At 36.3% G+C, this 23,550-nt stretch overlaps 2 protein-coding genes across 2 annotated transcripts; both read left to right on the top strand.

Moving 5' to 3' along the window:
* Positions 1-4,376: 4,376 nt before the first annotated feature.
* On the top strand, positions 4,377-9,404 carry LOC133448519 (SUZ domain-containing protein 1-like). Its single transcript, XM_061727121.1, has 4 exons — positions 4,377-4,813; positions 5,649-5,698; positions 5,788-6,057; positions 6,173-9,404. The coding sequence occupies exons 1-4, from the start codon at positions 4,763-4,765 to the stop codon at positions 6,282-6,284; spliced, it is 483 nt and encodes a 160-aa protein (XP_061583105.1). The 5' UTR covers positions 4,377-4,762; the 3' UTR covers positions 6,285-9,404.
* Positions 9,405-15,483: 6,079 nt separating this feature from the next.
* On the top strand, positions 15,484-20,137 carry emc3 (ER membrane protein complex subunit 3). The gene is made up of 9 exons (XM_061728504.1): positions 15,484-15,679; positions 16,393-16,564; positions 16,652-16,709; positions 18,049-18,142; positions 18,533-18,637; positions 18,772-18,853; positions 18,976-19,055; positions 19,146-19,228; positions 19,300-20,137. The coding sequence occupies exons 2-9, from the start codon at positions 16,410-16,412 to the stop codon at positions 19,426-19,428; spliced, it is 786 nt and encodes a 261-aa protein (XP_061584488.1). The 5' UTR covers positions 15,484-15,679; positions 16,393-16,409; the 3' UTR covers positions 19,429-20,137.
* The last annotated feature ends 3,413 nt before the right edge of the window (positions 20,138-23,550 follow it).

Below are 23,550 nucleotides of genomic sequence, written 5' to 3'. Positions count from 1 at the left end.
CCCCTTTCCTGTATTTCACATCACTAAAAGTAATAGTCTCAAACACGAGGGTTCAAATGTCAGAATAGGCTTTCGTAAATTTAATGAAGATAACATCAAACGCTTTGGAGAAATGCTTGGAAAAGTAAATTGGGATGATGTTTATGATCAGCAACATGCCAACAAGGCTTATCAATCCTTTATTCATAGGTTTAAGACCGCATTCAATGAGTGTTTTCCACCTGCAAGCTTGAAAATTAATAAAAGATATGGTTTTAATAAACCTTGGTTCACCACTGGATTCTTAAAATCCTCAAGGAAGAAAAACAGATTATACAAAAAGTTTATTTCTAACCCAACTCCACAGAATTCTGATACATATAAAAAATATAGAAACAAGTTCACCCATTTACTTCGTATGGCAAAGAAGAAATATTATACTGATAAATTTAAAGAATCTACTAACAACATAAAAAATACATGGAATATAATTAGTGAATTGTTAAACAAGAGAAAGGCACCTGCTAAATTTCCATCCCAATTTTCTGATGGCATGTCCACATTTTCAAATCCTTCTGACATAGCAAATGAATTTAATAATTTTTTTGTAAATGTTGGTGGTACCTTGGCTGAGAAACTCGGTCCATCTAATGACTGTCCCACAGATAATATTACTGGAGTTTTTCCTGCCTTGCAAAATTTTGAACCACCCACAATTAATGAAGTGATCGACATTATTGTAAATCTGAATAATTCAGCAGCGGGTCACGATGAAATCAAGGCTAAGCTCCTAAAGGAAGTAGCTTCCATCATTAGCAAACCATTAACACATGTCCTTGTTGTGTCTCTGAAGACTGGGGTAGTCCCTAGTGATCTTAAAGTGGCAAAAGTTTTACCTCTCTTTAAAGAAGGAGAACCCAGTGTTTTCAACTATTATAGACCAATTTCGATTTTGCCTTGCTTCTCCAAGGTCCTGGAAAAGCTAGTTTACACAAGAGTTATTACACATCTCAATAATAATAACATATTGTACAAACACCAATATGGTTTTCGCAAAAAACATTCAACATATATGGCTTTATTGCAACTTATCGATAAAATCTCTACTGCTCTGGACAAAAATATGTTTGCCATAGGAATTTTCTTGGATGTCTCTAAAGCGTTTGATACCGTTGATCATGGTATTCTCTTGTCAAAACTCCATAGATATGGTCTTCAAGATGTGGTGATCACTTGGTTTAAAGATTATCTTTGCAACAGAGAACAATATGTTTGTATTAATGGTCATGAATCTAAGAAAGAAAAATTACGTTATGGTGTGCCTCAAGGGTCAATTCTTGGGCCCCTTCTGTTTCTAATTTTTATTAATGATTTTGCTGTAATGTCTGAGTCCTCTCTGCCCATTTTATTTGCGGACGATAACAACTTTGTCATGTCGCATTCTAATTTTGAATGTTTATTAAGAAATGCAAATACCATGTTGGAATACGCCTCAAGATGGTTTCTGACGAACAAGCTTTCCTTGAATATAAATAAATCAAATTATATTCTTTTTAGAAACAAAAACAATTTTTTTCCTGAGCAGGATTTAACGCTCCAAATTAATAATATTGAAATCCAACAAGTTTCATGTGTAAAATTTCTTGGTGTACTAGTGGATGAAAGATTGTCCTGGGGAAAACATATTGAGTATGTATGCCAAAAAATTTTGAAATCCTATGGTATTATTAGAAGAGTTTTCTTTCTTTGTTAATCAGTCATGTCTCATGATATATATTATATTATAGTCTAATTTATCCATACTTGACGTATTGCAACATTGTTTGGGGCGCTTCTTATTCTTCGTACCTTAACCAATTATTTCTAATTCAGAAAAGATTCTTGAGAATGATTTCATTTTCTTCTCATCAAGCACCTTCTGCACCCTTATTTAGCAAATTTAAATTATTATCAATTTTTTCTATTAACAAGTTTCAAACATGCCTGTTTATGTTTAAGTTCATTCATTTCAAACAAGACATTCCAGGCACTTTTCATAATTTTTTTCTGTTATCATCAGATATTCATTCTTATTCAGTTAGAGGTGGGAAGAACTTTCATTTACCTCTTTGTCGTACCTCCACCGATCCTTTATCAAATTCCATGGCCCTCAACTCTGGAACTGTTTAGATAGATCTCTTAAGTTAGTGTCATCCTTAAAAATGTTTAGGACCAGCTTGGTGGGGTATCTTTTATATAGACAAAATTAACAGGCTATTCGTACTGAAATGAAATTGCCATTTCATGGATATTTTTGTTTGGGTGTTTATTGTATTCTTCTTTGTTTCTTTTACCTTTTCTTTTTCCTTTCTATTCTTTTTCTATTGATTGATTTGTTTTGGTGATTTTGTATTGAGGGGGGAGGATTTTTTATAAGCCCTTCGGGCTTCTTTTCCTCTCCTGCACAAATTATTTGTCCTTGTATGATAAAAAAAAATACTGTTGTCATTGTGCAAATAAATAAATAAAAATAAATTACACTTGGTCATTATGCACTGTTATATGTGTTAGAACACATACAGACTCATTCAGGGTAGCTGCTAATAACATCAAACTGAAAAAAGCCATCATGGTAACTTCCATTTATTTTAGTAAGTCTTAAGTTTACAATGGAAATGCACAATCCTTCCAAATTAACTACACCCGTTTGTCGAGTGGTTTGGGTATAACTAACAATATTGGAGACTCTTCAGAGTCCAGTTATTCTGTTAGTTAGTTAGTGTAATTTGGTATCAAAGTAATGGAATAAGGTTGTGTGGTCTGATAAGTCCAGCTATAGCCTGTTCTGTCCCAAAGGATGCATCAGGGTAAGAAGAACGGCAGATGAAGTGAAGCACAGTGCCTACTGTGCAAGCCCAAAACAATCATATCATGATATGGGTTTACTTCAGTTGGTCTGATCCAGAATAAAAAGGTAGGTCAATTGACTACCTGGCTAATTTTAATGATTTTTCAGTAATTATTTTTCTTTCTTTGCAATGACAGGATATATTGGGTTGGAATTGCAAGCATGTGTGTAGACGAAGACCAGAAACCCATATTACTCCGGTTTTAATGTTGGCTGCCTATGTATCTCAGGATTGATATTAATGTCCTTAGTTTTTTTAAGTGTCTTAATGGTCTCGGGGCCTCTTATCTTACAGAACTACTTTTACCAACCCTCGCTGCCCCTGAGGTCCTCTGGAACTGGCCTTTTATTCCTCTCTAAAAGTTAATACAAAAACCCATGGTGAGGCGGCCTTCCACTTCTATGCCCCACGACTGTGGAATAGCCTGCCCGTGGACTTGAGGGCTGCAGAGAATGTTGATTGCTTTTTTTTTTTAAGTCTAAACATCTTGCTTTTAACTAATAGCATTTTATCTCCTTTTTAAAGTACTATTTCAGTTTTATCTAAACTTTTTTATTTATCAATTAAAGAAATATACATATTTATTGATTGTCAAAGAGTGATTCGGAGGGAATAAGACACAGTTTTCACACATAGATTGACAGTGACAGGAACACACGGGTTGGCCACAATATACGAACACAAGTGGACAAATTTGTTGGTACCCTTTTATTAAGAAAAACAAAAATCGACCATAGTCAGTGAACAATAACCTGAAACTTACAAAATTAATAATGAATAATAATTTAATTAAAATCAATGAATTGTGGTTCAACAGAATCATTCAAAGAAAAAAAAAAGATAATAATAATAATAATAATAATAATAACAATACTGTTACTTAGCAGTGTGAGTTGTGTGTGAATAATTATAAATACAGGTTAAATGATCCGTGAATGGGGGTAGGACTAGATACGTTTACACTTCTTCCTACTCCATTTTTGGCACATGTAATTCAAATTAGCAAGTTTTAAAGGATGAAATTCCTTGTTTTGTTTTGTTGTTGTTTTCTTAAACTTCTCATGAAGTGTTGTTTCTTTTTTTTTTTTTTACATGTACAAAAATAAAATAAATCAAATCAAATCAAATCTATATAGAAAAAAATATGAGAGATATCAAAGACTGGTATGTCCTCTATTCTAAGTAGTAACCAGTTTCTTAATTCTAACCAGAAGTTTCTGGACACAGGAAAAACATAATGTTCTAAAGTTTCATCTGCTACATTACAGAAAGCACATTGATCAACTTCGAACTTGAATCTTTTTTTAAGCAATTCTGCAACCGGGTACACTTTATACAATATTTTAAAGTGAGTTTCCCTAATCTTTGGGGAAGTGGGCCATCTAATATATTTATAATGAGCTTTTGTCAACATAGACAGTTATTTTCTCATTCTCTTGAGGTTTGAAGAAGTCCTTCCTTGCCCCACCGTGCTGAGGGAAGGACAGGTCTCATCATTGGTCCAGACTCCAGCTCTCATCATGGCTGCCACAGATACTTCCGGGTCATGTCTCAGTTAGTAAACCTTCCTAAAGCAGAGAAACTGTTGGACTGGACCTTGTTTTTCTCCGTAACATCACCTCTTCTCTTCTTCTCTTCCACCAGAGCCACGCTGCTCGGGGCTGATCCAACCACTTCTTTGTTAAAGCAAATTTAAAGTAACAACCAGCTTGAGTTGAGCTTTAAGCTAACGAGGTAGCAAGTGGCCAACGAAAGCTTTAGTTTAGTTTTTTTTTTTTAATTTTATTTCCAGCCTTTTGTCGAATTAGACAAGTGTTTTTGACGGAACTACCACCCCATGAGTTGTGCACGGACGAGCCTTAGTTAAGCTGGTAGTTGAGCCTGAGTGAGTGAACATGGAGGATGAGGAGGTGGCGGAGAGCTGGGAGGAGGCGGCTGACAGCGGGGTGAGTCTCACACCAGGCCGCTCGCTCTGCTCTTTATTCAGCACAGTATAAAAAACAGAACAAGTAACATACAAATGTGGAAGAGTGATTTGTAATGTGCTAGGCTGAGGCAAAAAGCCCAAGGGGCTTATACGAGGCCTCTACCTATGTAAAATACAGCCAAAGATTTAACCGCGGTTGAATTGGTTTGATATTGGATATTGGATATTATGAATTCAACACCCATAAAACTTGTGATACATACCACTGATTTTGGTCAAACCACTTGTGATGTGTTCATGGTCATCTAAACTATATATCACAAAACAGTAATTATTAAAAAATCATATATATGGGCTGATTTAAAAATCATATGGGCTGATTTGATGTGGTTTAATGAATTCAACACCCATAAAACTTGTGATACATACCACTGATTTTGGTCATATTGCTTGTGATGTGTTCATGGTCATCTAGACTATATATCACAAGAGAGTAATTATTATAAAATCATATTATGGGCTGATTTAATGAGGTTTAATGAAAACAATCGGTGTTATGTATCACAAGTTTTATGGGTGTTGAATTCATTAAACCACATTAAATCAGCCCATATATATGATTTTTTTAATAATTACTGTTTTGTGATATATAGTCTAGATGACCATGAACATGAACACATCACAAGTGGTTTGACCAAAATCAGTGGTATGTATCACAAGTTTTATGGGTGTTGAATTCATAATATCAAATATCCAATATCAAACCAATTCAACCGCGGTAGATTTAAAATATGCAGAATACATGATTGCAGTCTAAAAACAAAATTTTAATATGCGTTCATATTCCTCTGCAGGAAATTGAAAGGAGACTTGAGGCAAAGCTAAAGATAAATCAAGAGACAAGGTAAGTTATCAGCAATAGGCCATTGTTTCATTACCCTCCCACCCCCCTATTGTTAAATGGACAACACTCACACATTCTTATCTTTGCAGGAAGGCCACTTTAAAATCTGGTGGTTCACCTGTGCGAACTGCGATTGTAATCCAAGACGACTCTTTGCCTGCTGCTCCACCACCTCAGATTAGAATATTAAAGCGTCCTTCCAATAATGGTACCACAGGAAACTCCGCATCCTTGTCTCGTCCTTCTCAGCAGATGAAATCTTTGGCCCAGCGGGAGGCAGAGTATGCAGAGGCCCGAAGAAGGATTTTGGGTAGTGCTTCTTCAGAAGAAACACCTCAGGACAATTCAAGCCAGGATAGGTAAGAGATGATTATGACAATAATCCTTATCTGAGTTAGGATTGTTTGAATAAAAATACTTAAAGGTGCATGAATAAGGATATGGATTTCTTCTTATTTCTCTTCATATTATTAGGGCTGCTCGCATGAGTGTGCAGCAACCGATGGAAACACTTCGTCTAAACAATCAGGTGATCCGCCAACCTAATGGCCCAGACGGTACCTCAGGCTTTCGACTCTGCAGATAAAGTGAATATTCCTGCTGCAAGGAAACAGTTGCCTCCCTGAGAGGGCACAGTGTGTGGAAAGTAAAGGGGTTGTGTGTTGTGTGAAGAGCAGAGTGTCAGAAATCAGTCATGTCAACTAGTGGTCCCCAAAATTTTAGGACAAGAAATAAGAAGACATCGCTTGAACTTAACTTTACCACCACCTCTCTGCTCTGGTTACTGGTATCATGTTTGCCTTTTGCCCTGTATTTTCCCGAAGTGGAACCCTGCAAGAGGCTGCCAGAGATTGAAGATCTCAAACCCCTTCCAGTCCACACCATGAACAGGCTTTGGTCGCACACTCCACATACTGTGTCACTCTGATGTACCACGAGGTCCCTTACGGAGTCCGATTGCCCAGCTGAGTGATGGTCCATCAGGTGCTTGTCTCTTCAAGGAGAATAAGGAGGACTCGTGAATGTGTGTGGAAAACCCTAGAGTCACACACGAAGATAGCTGGGCTTTCCAATCATGGAGAATGGGTTGTCCACCAGCAAGAGGAAGGTCTTAGTTCATGTGTGGCAAGTGAACTGCTTGACGGTGCCAAGAACTGACTGTGTGTTTAGCCGCTTGAATGTAAGCTGATCGAAAAATTGTGATGATTGGACCTTTTTCAGTACAAATTCCAGGTGCCCAGTGATGTTATAATACTGTAGAGGAGGTTGAGTGGTTAAAACCAGAGCGTTTGAAAGGCCTCTGTTTGGCACTGGTAGTTACTTTTAAAAAAAAGAGCCAGTTTAGCAAACAGTCTGTGGCCAAAGATGATGATCTGAAACACAAAAGAAATCTCAGCTTTTTGAAGCAATAACAATGAAATGACTTCATTGTGTGTATTTTTGTTAAACGTTTTGTTTTAAACCATTAACATTGTTACTTTTTTTTTTTTTTCTTAGTAACATGGCATATTTAATTTAGTGCTATGTAAGCAAGTAAATGATTTAGCTGCCATTAGAAAATGTATGTTTGTGTCTGTTTAATTTTGATCATATTGAAGGGAAGAACTCATTAATTGAAAGAATATCCCTTTTGTGTGGTGACTAAAATCAGATAAATGATGAGATTTTCCCTAAATCTATTAGAACTCCATCTGCTTGAACATCAGCTGCACGATCTTTGTGCTGTTGAAGCAATACTTGTAAATTCTTCCTCAATTAATATATCATGCCCAGTGTGAAGAAAGATGAAATATTATGGTATGTTTTGGCAAAGGCTCTGCATGGTTCAGGGAAATGTGACAAAAATTACAGAAATAATTAAGAAAAATGTTGGAAAATGTAATCTTTTAATCGGTGCCGTTTGGAATGAAGATACATTTAATGACCTGGTTTTGTTGAAGGTCTTCCTGTTATGTATGCGTGTTTGTTTTTTTTCCCCCAGACTGCAGGATTTTACAATGTTAGCTGATTTACCAGCGATCAAAAATATCTTTACAAACTATCAAATAGTCAAATGCTGATAAGATACCTAATATAGTGGTTATCACCATAGATGAACATGAAGTTGGTTTGAAACTTCTGACATTTTAAGCCTTAAATGATAAAGGCTTGCCAACACCCATTTTTCTTGTAGAGGTTCAGATATATTTTTGAAGGTCTTTCTGTGCTCAGATTAGGTTTATGACCAAATCATCTGTTTGGGCTACACAGTAAGAATTTTGACAAATTTGTTCCCACATTTGGTGAGTTTGGTTTTGTGCTGTTCAAACAATCTCAGGTAAATTGAGGTCAAGCTGTGATCAACAGAAGATACACGTTCATAATAGCACAACTTTCTAAACGTGCTGCAGTTCAAACTCCAGTGTCTGATTAAGAAATTTGGTGTCACCGTTATTGTATTGTGTGCAGAGATGCTCTTAACTTTTTCGGAGTGACATGCAAGGTTTTCATTTGTGTTTGGGCCTATATTAAGGAAGCATTCTTCGAATAAACTGTTCTTGGGAGGTGTAGTTGAGGTTTTGAAACAAGATTTGCTATCTTGACTTGATAATCAAGAACAGTCCATTTTGTGCCAGTGTGATGTTCCCATCATGCTTTGTTGCAGTCATTCACAGCCACTTGTCTAAATGAGACCTAATTGATGTCATCATTTTGAAATAAAACAAACAAATGGAATACCTTTTAATAAACACATATTATAAATGCAGAATTTTACTTTATTTTATTTATGTCTTGCCAGAATTTTGGTGCTGTTGTGCAAACAGAAATTCTGCAAAGGCTTCAGCCTGATGGCCTAGCTGTTGCAGCCGACCTCTAGCGGCCAGACGAGGAATTACAACGAATTGTTCCGCATGAGCGCCAACCCGGAAGTTAGATGGGTTTTTTCCTTTTTTTTTTTTTTCTTATTTAAGTTTTATTTTATTATATTATATAACTATTTTACAAATCAAACCTGGCACCTTTTACATTCCAGATAAACATTCATTACAAAAGTAGAACATCATGCGACTAAATCAAAAAAATTATAGAACAGGAAAACAAGAAAAAATGCAAGGGATCAATCAGAAATTAGGGTACAAAGGAATTTATAGATATGCTGGGCTTTTTGAGTTAAACATCTTTTTACATATTCTGACTTGAATTGTTGACTTGTATTGTTTTATTTCGTTAAGATATGCACTAAAAATTGGAATAATTTCTAAAAAGTGACCTTTATGGATAAAGAATGTAGCCATTATATTTGCATTATTGATCCCAAATTCTGTAACTGTAAACACACTGGTATGTCTTCAAATGTAAAAATCGGAATCATTTTATCACTGTGGTTATCCAATATTGAAAAGCTTCCCAAAAGGTCCTAGTTAAACTACAAGAAAAAAATAGATGTTCCAAAGATTCAATATCTGCATTACAAAAAGTACATATATTCAAATTTAAGAGTGACTTTTACTAAAAGATCTCTGTTGTTCCAGATAAGGTATTTGTGTGGCGATAAGTTGTGTTTAAAGATGAGGATCCATGCTAAGAGGAACTGCTAATGGAAGGATATGAACATTTACAGGAAGTTTCTCAACATTGTAATGACAGTTTAAAATTAAGCCACCAAAGCACAAGAAAACATGATATGGTATAAGGGTCAAGATAGAAGTCAGATTCTTTGTTAAATGAGAGAACATTTTTATCGTACCACAGCTAATTTAATGAGATTGCGATAAAGATAATAAAATAAATAAATGTGTATATATATATATATATATATATATTTATTTATTTTTTTAACAAGGTACGTGCAGTTGAACTTGTCAGCCAAGGGTTTAGTGGAAGATGTGGTTTGAGCTGGGTCCTGGAGGGAAGGAACTTAGTTGAGATCGGTGGTGAAGGTACCATCCTTTCTGTTACTTCATGCATTCTAATGTCTGGTTCAGTACCAACGGTCTGTATTGAGTCTTTTTTGTCATCGTTAGAATTCTTGACTGAAACAATCGATCTTTTGTGCAGATGATGTATTTCACATCATCTGGAACTGGGAGGACACCAAGCTCAACCTTTAACCTTAACGTTTAATAAAGCTAAATGTGTGAGTCAAACCATTAGGCTTTTTTCAACAAGATAGGCTATACATACTCTGAAATTTGACGTACCTTTCAGACTATCACTGTTAATAGAGTCAAATAAGTATGAACCCATGACAGTTAAACGCTATTTCATTTTCAAATTAAATGCAATACTTTGACAGTATTAAATAAATAATGTACCGGTAATACACATTCATTACTCACTTTCCAATCGCCATCCATGTTGGTTTGAAAGGAAATACATGGCGCTGTTGCAAAAACATGAGGGGTCATTTAGAGCTATTGTGCCAAAGCCGATGACGGCCCACTGAATAAAAAATAAAAAATAATTATTTAATTTTAGTATTTCTCATGCTCACAAACAGCAGAGAAGCCAGAGCTTACGAGTGTTTTTTTCCCCATTTTTGGCAGTGGAATTAATAAATATGAATTATATTTTTGAATTATATTTATCTCGATTCTACTCTACATTTTATTCAAGACTAAAAGTTATAAGAGCTATAGTTAATATACACTAGCTTCTTTGTTGGTTTTATAATGTCCCTTTCACTACCCCTACACCAAATAACATTGATAGATCAGTTTAAAAATTCACCCATTAGACTTTAGTCTTCGGTGAGGGCTGATTGTGTAAACCAAAAGGCATGAGAACAGCATCATACACTTCAAGAATGTGAGGAGTATTATGTTTATCTCAGTCCAGACAGGGCTAATTCATCGCAGGACCACATATACAGACAAACAACCATATAAATTCACACTTTTGTTTTCTGTTACTGTTCTGCTGAGTGATTTCACACTCATTTTACAAATGTCCTACTTCTGCTTTGGTGACAGAATAAATGATGTACTGTAGGTTTCTAGCTCTCTGGTGCCCTCAAGCCAGTGGAAAAGCAAGACAATTCTTTGTAGAACCTGAGCTGGCTCCAGCTCCGGCCTAGTACCAGCACTAGCACAAATTTTGAGTTGGTCGAAAAGCTCTTTAGAAGACTGACCATTAAAGCTATAAACCAGAATAATAAATAAATACATAAAATAAAAAAACAGACACATCTGGCAGACAGACTCCAGCTATGAATGGCTAAGAGAATATTCCAGGGAGAATCCATTCATTGAGGAGTAGGAAAAGAGGTAGAGGCCCTGGTATGTACACCAGCAGATTGAGTTGCTGGCATTTACAGTTGACAGTGACTACAAAAGGCTGGTGTTATAGAACATATAGCCTTGGCCACTTTATTAAACCAAAACTGCTGAAAGCAGCTAAATATAGCCTTGGACCGACTAAATGTACAGACTGGTAGTCTGCCCCAAAAAGATTAACACTGACCTTAAAAATGATTTTGTCTACTCGAATCGTAAGAATGAATCATCCTTTATGCCTTAAAATCATTATGCTTCCCTTGTTTCATTGTCATTCTGCATCGAGACGCCTCATGTATGTTTTGACCCTTTTGCATGCAACTGTTTAATTAAATCTATTGAAATCTGAATAATCTCTCAAGTCTTATTTTTGGTAACTTAGACACTCAGTTTCAGTCCAGTTATTCACCTAGTTAGAAAGAACCTATCAGGTTTTTCCACGACAGCTGGTTTTAAAGACATCATGGAGACACAATAACACCCCTGAGCTCAAGAAAAATAGAAGCCAGTCTGTCACACCAGCCTAGATACCCGGATCAGACTTTGTAAACATGCTCAAAGATAGTCCAGGAAAATCTAATATTGAGGCAGGTCAGGTGTAGATGAAACAACATAACCAAGCATCTGGAGTAGTTTACAAAAACATCTGCATTCCCAAAGGTCCTGAGGGGAGATGCACAGGAGTAAGAATGGCAGAGAATGAACAAGCAAAGATCCTGTGGAATTTCTTAATCCACACTAATAACATATAAGATGGCGATGGCTAAAGGTGAGTTCTGAGATGTGAATAAAGACCTAACAGACCAAAGTCATTCAAATCTTAAAGTGAGTATGTTTTGTTGTGCTTTTAACTGTGCTTTCAGCACAATAAAACAGTGTGACTTGGTTGGTCTTGAAGGGTCCAAGGGACAAAGCTCAGCTAATCAGAAACTTTTTTTTGTCCTGCATCAGATGAATGTATATTAAGCAATAAATCTGTTTTTAATATAAGGCACAGCCTTTTGAGTGGCACTCAAATTAGCCAATGGTTTTCAATTATGTCCTCATCACTTATCATGCTATAGGTTAGCAAACAATCTGCACCTTGTACGAACTCAGCATCAGCTAAACCCTTATGGAAAACTGTCTCTCCAGTAATATCGGAACCTACGTTCAAGCAGTTACATTAACCTGGTCATTCCAAAAGCCCACACCTCCTTTGGCCATAATTCATTTCAGTTCTCTGCTGCTAGTGATTGGAATCTGCAACAAACACTTAAACTTCACACATTCATCCCATTCTCCTCCTTCAAATATAAACTCCCACCATTCATCTGTGATCATTGCACATGTTTGTAACTCTTCCGGACCAGTGCTAACACTTTCTATTCATATTTTTGATGTGTTGTGTGTTTTTTATATATCGTGTTTGATTGTTTGTTTCACTGGTATTGTATGTGTTTGACTCTTTGTGCTGCCTCTTGCCCAGGTCGTCATTGTAAATGAGAAACTGTTCTAAATTGATTTACCTGGTTAAATAAAGGTTAAATAAATAAATATTGAGTCTATGGCTGGGACCTGCAGTCAGTGTGGTGATACAAAAAAAAAAAAATCATTGCATTTCAATATTATTCACATTTTACAAAGTATTGATGGTAATTATAATTCATCTAGGCCAGGGTATTACAGGTAAGTGATTGCTAAACAGACGGATATATCCACAACCAGGCCTGCTCATAGTAGTAACGTAGTAGTAGTAGACAATAACAACATGATGTGCAATATCTATACCTCATAAACATCCTACCTGCTTTTTTTGCACTGTTTTTCTTTCTTTCTCGTACTGCACTACTTTTATTTTCATTCCAATGCATATACTGTTTATATTTTGTAATTATATATTTTTTACTTTTTTTTACCCTTTCCCTGCATGTGTGTGCTGAGTGTTCTGCTGTTGCACAAAGCGAATTTCCCCATTGAGGGAGGAATAAAGGACAATCTAATATAATCTAATCTAATATAATCTAATATTATAAAGTGTTTTTTTTTTTACCTTTTATTTAAACATTTTAAACATTTTACAGAACATATCCTGACATATGACTTCACATCAAACAGAGTAAGTGACTAAAGAGCAGACCATGACAGGTAACAATGACAGGTAGAAAAGCAAATATCTATGGATAGTGGCTGAGCAGGATTTTATAAAGAGGAACTCCCAACAGTACTCCCTCACATCATCCCATCCATTAAATCCCCAGGTACTGTATCTTGAAATGCAAGTCCATCTCCGCAGGAAAGTATCCATTGTGAGCTGTAGAATAGCTGTCATTCGCTCCATCGTGTACATCTTTCAGTCTCTGGGTCCATTGAGCTATAGTTGGTGGTTTTACTTCTCTCCAGTTCACTGTAATCATTTTCTTCGCTACTAATAAAAGAATCCTCAATATATATTGTTTGTCTACATTATACATGTCTTTGGGTATGGCTCCCAATAAGTACAACATTGGTTCTAGTGTAACATCTATCTCCAGAATAGTGTCGATTTCCTTTTTAATATTATCCCAGAATCCTTGAAATACTGGACAGTCCCAGAAAATATGTGTGGTGTCTCCAATCTTTCCACATTTTCGCCAACATAGTGCCGCATTGGGGTTTTTCACATATGAAGAAATAATAAGGGGAGTATTAAAAAATCTAATCTTAACCTTCCAATCAAACTCTTTCCACAGCTGACTACTAATTCCCGTATAACAGCCTGCCCATATGTCCATCCATGTAGAGTCTTCAATTATAACATTCATTTCTAATTCCCATTTTTCTTTGATATACTCTGTGTTTTGCAAGGCGCCTGTTGCTAATCTTTTATATAAATTGATGTGTTTTTTTGTTGGGAAATGCTTCTCTAGAACACTAATAAAATATTCTTCTATGTCATTCGGGATTTTACTTAGATAAGATAAGATAAGATAAGATAAGATAATCCTTTTTTTTCTCCCTCAGTGGGGAAACTTATTTTGTTGGCAGCAGTACACTTAGCACACACATGCAGGGGAAGGGTAAAAAGAGACTAAAAAGTAAAAAAATAAAAAATATATATATAAAATATGTATAATTACAGAAATATGAGCAGTATATACAGTAGATTGAAAGAAAAGAAACAGTGCAAAAAAAGCAGGTAGAGTGTGTGTGAGGTAGACTGGCAGATATTGCACATATGATATTGCACATCTTATGTTATTGCACAAGTTATTGTCCGTTGGCTACTGAGAGCAGGCCTGGTTATAGAGCCAATAACCAATTCCTTTTCTTTATGGTTTGTGAAATAATGTCTTATCTGGAGGTATCTGTACAGGTCCTTTGATGGGAGGTCAAATTGTTCTTAAAGTTGAGAGAATGATTTAAATTATGTTCCTTTAAAAAGTTGGTTGATTGTCCGGATAGTGTTTTATTCCAGAGTTTTGATAAATTGTATTCTCCAAGTTCATCATTATTTAAAAAAAAACAACAACAATAAAATGAAACAAAACGTTTTTCCTCTTTTCTTTCTCACAGTTCATCTAACTCCCTTCATCTAACTTTTGGTGTACAAGATACATTACTCCTCCAAAATACCCTTGTACTTGTCTAAATACTTTCAAATTTAAAAGATGTTCACCACCATAACACTATAGGCAGCTCCACAAATCACTTTCAGCCCAGGGTTAACTCCAAGAAAGGTTCAAATTCGTTTGCATCCTCTACTCCAACATGTGGAATTCCTTACCGACAGCCATAAAAGAGAGCAAATCCCTAATCTCCTTCAAGTCTGCCCTAAAAAACCACCTACAGGAGGCTGCTACTCGTAACTGGGAATAATCAAAGTCTCTACTGCACATCCCGCTGTTCCTTCTGATTATTGTTTCTTGTTTTTGTTTTTTGTTTTTGTTTTCTGCTTTTGTTTTTTATTACCTAGCTTATTCTATTTGTCTCATCACCTTTTTAGTCTCTCTCGGTGCAAAATAACAGTAATTCCCCCCTTTTCTTTTTTTACAATCTTCCCTACAAAGTACTGCTTCTTACCTGTATGTCATTCAATGTTATATGAGTTAAAAAAGGTCTCCAATGTAAACAAGTGTAATGCTTTCTTGGAATAATGCCTTTTAGTTGACTTTGTATCAGCGAATCTGTACTGTCATGAAACTGTACCTGATCCTATGCAATTCTTCTAATAAATTCTTCAATCAATCAATCAAATGAGAAGGGGCAGGGCCAAGTTGAGAGAATGATTTAAATTCTGTTCCTTTAAAAAGTTGGTTGATTGTCCGGATAGTGTTTTATTCTAGAGTTTTGATAAATTGTATTCTCCAAGTTCATCATTATTTTAAAAAAAACAAACAAAATAAAACAAAACGTTTTTCCTCTTTTCTTTCTCACAGTTCATCTAAACTCCCAACTGCGGAGCAGGTCCCAAGCACTTCCATCCATCACCGCGGAGGGGCGCTGCAGTGCCCGGCTGAGCTGCGGATGAGCTGGAGCAGCTTCTGCTCGGTTCCCTGCAGGCTGCATCCGCTAGTGCAACACAGCGATGGCCGCGGCACTGGATGCTCATGCACGCTGACAACGGCTGGTTTTTTGTTTTTTTTTAACACTTACTTAACTACCTCTCACGGCGAATGAGTTGCGTCTTCCGCAGCCAGGGAGAAAACACATTACGAGCGGCGGTCGCCTCACAGATACGACTCAGCTGCTGCGGATCAGGAAGAAGGTATTTAGCCAACATTAGCAATGCACAGTTAGCCATACCTGTCAAGTCTCCCGTTTTGGCCGGGAGACTACCGTATTTAACCCCTCTTTCTCCCCGCCCTCCCATATTAGTATTTTCCCCGTAAATTTCCCGTTTTATAATATAATAATTTTTAAACGGCAAACTGAATTGGTACGAATCTCGCGAGAACTACCCCTTGCTGTAGCCTGGGTGGCGGTTCTCGCGAGGTTTGAGGCGACAAGGGGAACAAAGTCGGAACAACAAATCAGAGAGCTTGATGGATGTAACGAGAGAGAAGGCATTTCTGCCCCCAAAAAGCAAAGACTTCGTGTAAATATCTCTAAAAATGGGAAACCGAATTTACTTTCCTAAAGAGGAGCAGGACGGGGCTGAGTGACCCATTCTGAAAGATGTATAACTACGGACCGATGTCCGTCAGTGAATACCAGAGAGCCACATGAGTAAAAATGACATATTAAAAGAAAATGTAAATGTTTCACTTGAAGACAATCAATGTGTATATAAAATGAAAATATTTAAAATAAATAAATGTGCTTTAATTCACTTTTTGTGTTTTTATTTAGGCTCTATTACAGGAAAAAAAAGTCCCTAATGACCTACAAGGGTTAACAAACCTAGGACATGTATCACCTTATTGATATGGACATACAAAAGTGAAGCTATGTATTTTTTTCTCCCATGACTGATTTCAGACCCTCCACCAGACAGAATGGCTGAACCGGAGCTTCTGCTGGACTCGAACATCAGACTCTGGGTGGTGTTGCCCATTGTCTTCATCACCTTTCTCGTTGGGGTGATTCGGCACTATGTATCAATTCTTCTGCAGAGCGACAAAAAGTTAACATTAGAACAAGTTTCTGACAGGTACTTGCTATTTGTGTAACAAGTTTGTGTTAATTACACTCATTAGGTACTTGATGTTGACACATGTTGCTTCTTCTCCAAATCTAGCCAGGTTCTTATTCGGAGTAGAATTCTCAGAGAAAATGGAAAATACATCCCTAAACAGGTAAGCACTGTAATGGACAATAAAAATACTATGTGCCCTGAGAATAAAATCATTGATGTCATACCAGCTCCTTACTCTCCCAGTCATGACATTTCTTAAGATAAGGAGAAAAAAAACAACCTTTACTTCAGATACTTTTTGTCATACATTTCTGGTGTACTTTTATCACTTTAGTGACAACAGTAACAGAAAGTGAAAATTTTGAAGCTTAATTGATGGAGTTTTTGTATTAGATTGTATAAGATTTCATTGCTATGTTTCATAGACAGAATCCAGTAGTTGCATGTTATCAGCCATGTATAATAAGCCTTGTAATAAATATGGTAGACCTTTAGGGCTGCCACTAACGATTATTTTCTTGTCGGTTAATCTTTTAATTATTTTTCCCGATTAATGTAACGATTCTTTTTTTTAGATTAATCTTGTGATTTTTTTCCCCCACTTTTTTTATACATCTTTCTGTTAAATGGCAACAAATAATACATATTACTATTCTCACAATTTTTTACTTGTGAAAAATAAATTAAGTTTCATGCATAAACCAAAGCAAAAGTGTCTTAGGGCATCATTTGATTTATGCAGAACAATCTTCATAAATCTAACATAACTTATTCAAAGCCCCAAAAGTGCAAACACTGTTTAAGACATCACTTTATGTAAAGGTCCACAATTCTAAGGTAAATTCTTGCCCAATGTTGTAAGTCTGAAAGGTTTCCATCAATAACATTAATCACTGCACGTTGAATATGTTACTTTTTTAATCTTAAATGATCTTTTACCTGGTGATAGCACAAAAAGGGATCCATATTTGATGCTCGAATACGGTTAAGGGATTGAAGTTTCATTCGATTAATGTGTGCCATTTGTACTTGCCATTGTCAGGGTGCTGTTTACATGCGGCATGTGACGCATAAAAGCACTCTATGCAAGTCGACATATTTATGTAATCGATTACGTCGATGCGTTCTAATATCCTTACAACCTGACGAGTGGGTGAAGTAATGAAGACTTATAGACAGCTGGCGACCTTCTAAGGATTTTTCGGTGTTCTGCACAAATCTCAAAGCAGTCCAATCAAAAATGATCAATGGTGATGCTTTGCAAGAAAAAAGGGATATAAGTTCCAAACTTTGAAAAGTGAAAATTATGAAAGTTATTATTTTAAACTATGGTTGTGGAATAACTAAAAAGAAGCCTTAATAATAATAATTATTAAGACTAAAGTTAAGTTAAGTGAATTGCCATTGGAGGACTCATTTGCATTTACAAGCCATGACTAGAGACAATAAAAAGAAACATATCTAAACATTATTTATTGTCTTTCTTTGTTTCGTTTCAGTCCTTTTTGATGAGGAAGTTCTATTTCAATAATCAAGAGGATGGATTTTTTAAGAAGACCAAAAGAAAGGTTGTTCCGCCATCTCCCATGACAGGTACACCCTTTTTATATTAAGTAAAAGATGTGTTCATTCTTTTTTCAGCTGTACATACCCACCCATGCTAACCATTTTCATTTTTGATTAAATGTCAATGATAGAAAAATGGCACAAACATCTTTATAACAAAATCAGGTCACAACCCAGCCTCTGTGACTAACAAATCACTGAGAGCAAAAATCACCAATACATAAGATGTATGCAGCAGATCTGGTTTACCATTAACTTTAACATGCTTTCTTCTTTTTCTCCGTCAACGATGGCTAAAAATATATCTGTCGAGTGGGTCAATAAAAAACATTGAAAGGATTTTTGTCTGCATAATGCAGAAGATCCACTTCTCTATTTTTATTGAGTTCTTCAGCAGCGTTTTGCACATGTACACAGATCCCAGCATGCTGACAGACATGATGAAAGGCAATGTCACCAATGTGCTTCCCATGATCCTCATTGGTGGCTGGATCAACTGGACCTTTTCAGGATTTGTAACAAGTAAGTTTTACCCACTTACAGATTTTGCAGCTGATTTTGTATAATGTGTCACTTTAATTTACTACACCTAATCGTAAGATACTTTTTACATGACAGTTCTACATTATGTTTCTTTTGTGCTCTTTTCTACACAGCTAAAGTTCCCTTCCCTCTCACACTGCGCTTCAAGCCCATGCTGCAGCAAGGGATAGAGCTGCTTTCTTTGGATGCTTCCTGGTAAACTAATAAAACAATATTTATTGACCTAGTTGTGAAGTGATCAGTGTGCATGAATCTAAAATATACTTTAGATTTCTGCCCATTTTATGACTTGTTTTATAAATCTGCTTATTATTTAGGGTGAGTTCAGCATCATGGTATTTCCTGAATGTATTTGGACTTCGTAGCATGTACTCCTTAATTCTAGGCCAGGATAATGGTGAGTTTATCTAACTTAAAGATCAATACCTGCCCATTATTTTCATTTCCACATACTGATTGTTTTTGCTATGTGATTCATGCTGCCTAGGTGCTGACCAGTCAAGGATCATGCAAGAACAGATGAGTGGTGCTGCCATGGCCATGCCTGCAGATACAAATAAAGCATTTAAAGTATGTACTTTAGTTTTAGCAGGATTTGCTTGTGGGGCTTCATTTTTTACATGATGTCCTTTTGATTTTAGGCTGAGTGGGAGGCGCTAGAACTGACTGACCACCAGTGGGCGCTGGAGAGCGTTGAAGAAGATCTGATGAGCAGGGAACTTGACTTGGATGGCATGTTCAGCAAGGAGCTGCCCAGTGGCATCTTCTGATGGTGTAATTGCTCTCACTTGGAATCTTCTGTTTAATATCCGTCACTGTCAGGGATTTGCTTTTATGTCAATCCACACAGATGTGAAAAATCTCCATGTCATGTAAAGTTTACAAGTTTATCATCATTCTTTCACAGGAATTTTTCGTTTCTGTCCATAGAATATTTGATTCGACTGAAATACACTGCATATTAGAATCCATGACTTTATTTCATTTTTAGTATGATGACATGTTTTGGGGAAAAAAAATGGCAACATTTTAACACATAACAATTATTGTTGGCTTGACACCGTGAACCATTGTAATGCTATTCGGTAATAGACTAAGAACTATCCTGTGCTTCTCTTCCTTTTTTTTTTTTTTTTTTTTTTTTTTTTTTTTTTAATTTAAATGTAATTTAGAGCTACCCTAACTTCGAGTTCATCATAGTTGCAATTATTTGAAATAACTGCTAAGTTCTGCAAAGTTATAATCATCCTTATTTACCTGGATGAAAACGAGCAGATGCGTTACATTTCCACATTTCTTTCCAACAGTTGGTAGAGTTGACAAACTGTTTTTGAGCCCTCTTGTTTTTTTTTTTCTTTTTAGGGGTGTTTTTTTTCTTACTTGTTTTAATGTAATTTTTTTTTGTACAACATAAAAGCAGTTTTGAAGAAAATCTGCAATGTTTATTGCTTTTATTTTTTAATGCACAGAAAAGTAATTTAATAAAGCATTTAGTCCTATAAAAAGCAGTGTTTCCATTGCGATGATAAATCAGTTATCAATAAGATGAACGTGAGTTGGCAGCAGTTTTGATCAATTCACAATCTGCGTGCTGTGATTGGCTGCATTGTTGGAGATCCTATTTAAAGATGGAATTATGACAAATTTAAGACCTTAAACAAATGTGGACCAAATGTAACTTGTGGCGCTTAAGTTTAAGTTGCATTAAGGTTATTTTTTCAAATAATTCAAATTTAATTTAGTTTTAACAGCATTACTGTTACTATGAAGTTCTGATTTTGAGTGAAAGCAACATTTTCAAAGTACTATTCCCATCAGATATCCTCACGCACCATTGAAAACAATGGCTGCTTTGCAAAATCATAACAGGGTTTTATGAAAACTACAAATAAGCATTTGCAGTTTAGTGGTATTAGTGTCTATATCTACATTTCTTTCTTTGATTTGTGCAACCTTTATTAGGGCCAGAGCACTGACAGTGCGAAGGCCCTATTGTATCTGTAGGAATTGTTTTTATCCTCGTTTTTCTTCTGACGAAATGAGGGCCTTTTTGCCCCCCTAAACGTGCCCCAAAAGTCACCAAATTTTGCACGCAAGCCAAGCCTGGTGAAAAATTTTATATTTCATGGTTGCATTAATGGGCGTGGCCTAATGGCTCAACAGCGCCCCCTAGAAAACTTCGTGCCTCAAGCCCCACAATACGGTTTGACGTACAGGCACGAAAATCAGTACACACCTGTATCATGTTGCAACTTAAAGGGAACCTATTATGAAAAACACGTTTTCTCTTGCTTTAACATATATAAAGTGGTCTCCCTTCAGCCTGCCAACTCAGAGAAGGAGGAAAGCAACCAAATTCTGCAGTGTCTGTACAGCCGCCCGGATGTGGTGGCTTCTACGAGCCGTTCAGATTCTGCTCCCTTTTGTTACGTAACGAAAATGCGATTTACATAGGTTGGGCTCCGGCCGGCCGGAGCTTCCGCCATTTTTCCGTAGCGGTGTATCGCGTCATTCAGGCAGCCAATCAGCACAGTGCCTCATTATCATAGCCTCCCCGCCCACTCAGAATCCCGCATAGATAATGAGGTTAGAGAATGGGAAGATAAAGGGCCAGTCCCAATACACCCCCTAGCCCTACTTTTCAGCCCTACCCCTAAATTTTGCGCGTTCCCGTGAGGGTAGTGGTGTCCCAATTCCTCTTTGCATTTAGGGCTAGTGGGCATATCGAGGGCTAGGGAGTATGAATCTAGCCCTTAAAAGCTAGGGATTTCAGATGCTGACTTCGCGATGGAGGGCTAGAGAAAATTTCCCAGAATGCTTTACGTCATCATTTGCAGACTGAATCAAACAAAAAAACATGGCGGACATTTCTAATTTTTTGTGAATAAAATAATTATTTTGAATTAGTTTCTGCATAAAAATGCGTTTTGATTACATTTCTAGGTAGAAATATTTATTTTACTTTCATAATATTCACTCAGTGAATGTACATAATCACTCGCTTGCTCGTTGTTGCGTTGTATCTTCAGATCTCGCCAGAATAAAGGCTGATTTATGGTTCCGCGTTACACCAACGCAGAGCCTACGTAGGTTCTGCGTCGATTTAACGAGGAACCATAATTCGCCGGCGGCTCTTCTCATCCCCCGAAAACATCGGAGCAAATTTCTTAACAGGCATTATTTGGATAAACTGAGCCCAGGTTGGGGATCTTGATGGTTACTTTTACGCCTGAAAAAATATTAAAACTTAATAAAGTGGCATATTAACAGCGCTACAGCGGAAATTAAAACAGCTTCTAGCTCTCGGCTTCCTGATATGGTGTGACGTATGTGCAAACGTAACTACGCAGTCGCTTACATACCCGAACGTAAACCACGCAGTGGCGTAGCAAGTGGTGTCCCAATCCCTAGGGAAGATTACAAGGGCCCTACCTATTTTTAGGGTGAAGTGGTAGTGGGTGAGGGCTAGTGGTAGAAAGTAGGGTGAACATTGGGATTGGCCCAAAGACATGGCTCAGAGGCTGAATTTCTAATTTATTTAGCGAAAACAATCAAAAGCTTGTTTTTAAGACATTCAAGGCCTGTTTAAAACAGGTATTATTTGCCAAATAGGTCCCCTTCAAGTTTCATGCATAAACCAAAGCAAAAGTGTCTTAGGGCATCATTTGGTTTATGCAGAACAATCTTCATAAATCTAACATAACTTATTCAAAGCCCCAAAAGTGCAAACATTGAATTGCCCCGCCCCTTCTTCTGATTGGTCGATATTTGATAGTTCCTATTTTCTGCCATAACTTTTGAATGGTTTGACATAGAGAGTCGTGGGTGGTGTCATCGGACTCGGTTTTGAGTCCTTGACCTTTATTGGTGAAAATTGCACGCGCGAGGGCCCATTCATCGCTGCTTGCAGCTTTAATTTATTTTTGTTATTTTAATTGAAAAAATGGATTTCACCCACCACCCCTTAATACATATTTGCACGCATGAACCTTAATATCTAAAGTTCTAGGCAAGGCAAGGCAAATTTATTTATATAGCACAATTCAACACAAGGTAATTCAAAGTGCTTTACATTGACATTAAAAGCAGCAAGACATAATTAGACAGTAAATAACAAATAAGATTGAAAAAATTAAGAATACGATGATAAGAAAAGAAGTAAAATAATAAAAAGCACAAGCTGTTAAAAATAAGGGCAGTAGAATACAGCAGGTCAGTTTAATTTAGGAGTACGCTTGAGTAAACAGTAATGTTTTTAACCCTGATTTAAAGGAGCTGACAGTTGGAGCAGACCTAAACTGTATTAAAACGTATTTCTCCCTTTATCGATAGTCTGTCAGTTAGGCCAGATTTATTTATATATCAAATTAAAAAAGAACTCTAGGCTTACTTTTCTTTTCTTTTTTTAATTAACATATGGACATTTAAATAAAAAAATAAGACAAAATTACATCTAATAAAAACCAAGTGAATTTACCAACATGGATGAAAAATTACGGAACAGTATTAGGGCCAGGCAGGAAAAAATTTAAATTATATTTTAGAGGAGGAAGATTTTTCTTTTCATTATGCACTTTGAGGAAAAAAGTCGAAATGTTGAGAAAAAAGTTGAAATGTCAAGAATAATGGTGAAGTACTATTTCGACTTTATTCACGAAATTTCGACTTTATTCTCGAAATTTCGACTTTATTCACCAAATTTCGACTTTATTCTTGACATTTTATTTCAATATTAATCTCGAAATTTCGACTTTATTCTTGAAATTTCGACTTTATTCTCGAAATTTCGACTTTATTCTTGAAATTTCGACTTTATTCACGACATTTTGACTTTTTTCTCGACATTTCGACTTTTTTCTCGAAATTGTACTTCAACATTAATCTCGACATTT

Source organism: Cololabis saira, chromosome 8 (assembly GCF_033807715.1).
Source record: "Cololabis saira isolate AMF1-May2022 chromosome 8, fColSai1.1, whole genome shotgun sequence".
In the NCBI taxonomy this organism is placed as follows: Eukaryota; Metazoa; Chordata; class Actinopteri; order Beloniformes; family Belonidae; genus Cololabis; species Cololabis saira.
Note: the sequence above shows the minus strand (reverse complement) of the source record. Positions and strands in the feature narration are given on the sequence as shown.

Bases quoted from the DNA above. Each gene is read 5' to 3' on its own strand.
- LOC133448519 (XM_061727121.1), top strand. From the start codon at position 4,763: ATGGAGGATGAGGAGGTGGCGGAGAGCTGGGAGGAGGCGGCTGACAGC. The intron at 4,814-5,648 runs GTGAGTCTCACA...ATTCCTCTGCAG, and splicing joins AGGAGGCGGCTGACAGCGGG to GAAATTGAAAGGAGACTTGA. The intron at 5,699-5,787 runs GTAAGTTATCAG...TTATCTTTGCAG, and splicing joins AAGATAAATCAAGAGACAAG to GAAGGCCACTTTAAAATCTG.
- emc3 (XM_061728504.1), top strand. From the start codon at position 16,410: ATGGCTGAACCGGAGCTTCTGCTGGACTCGAACATCAGACTCTGGGTG. The intron at 16,565-16,651 runs GTACTTGCTATT...CTCCAAATCTAG, and splicing joins TTAGAACAAGTTTCTGACAG to CCAGGTTCTTATTCGGAGTA. The intron at 18,638-18,771 runs GTAAGTTTTACC...TTTTCTACACAG, and splicing joins CTTTTCAGGATTTGTAACAA to CTAAAGTTCCCTTCCCTCTC.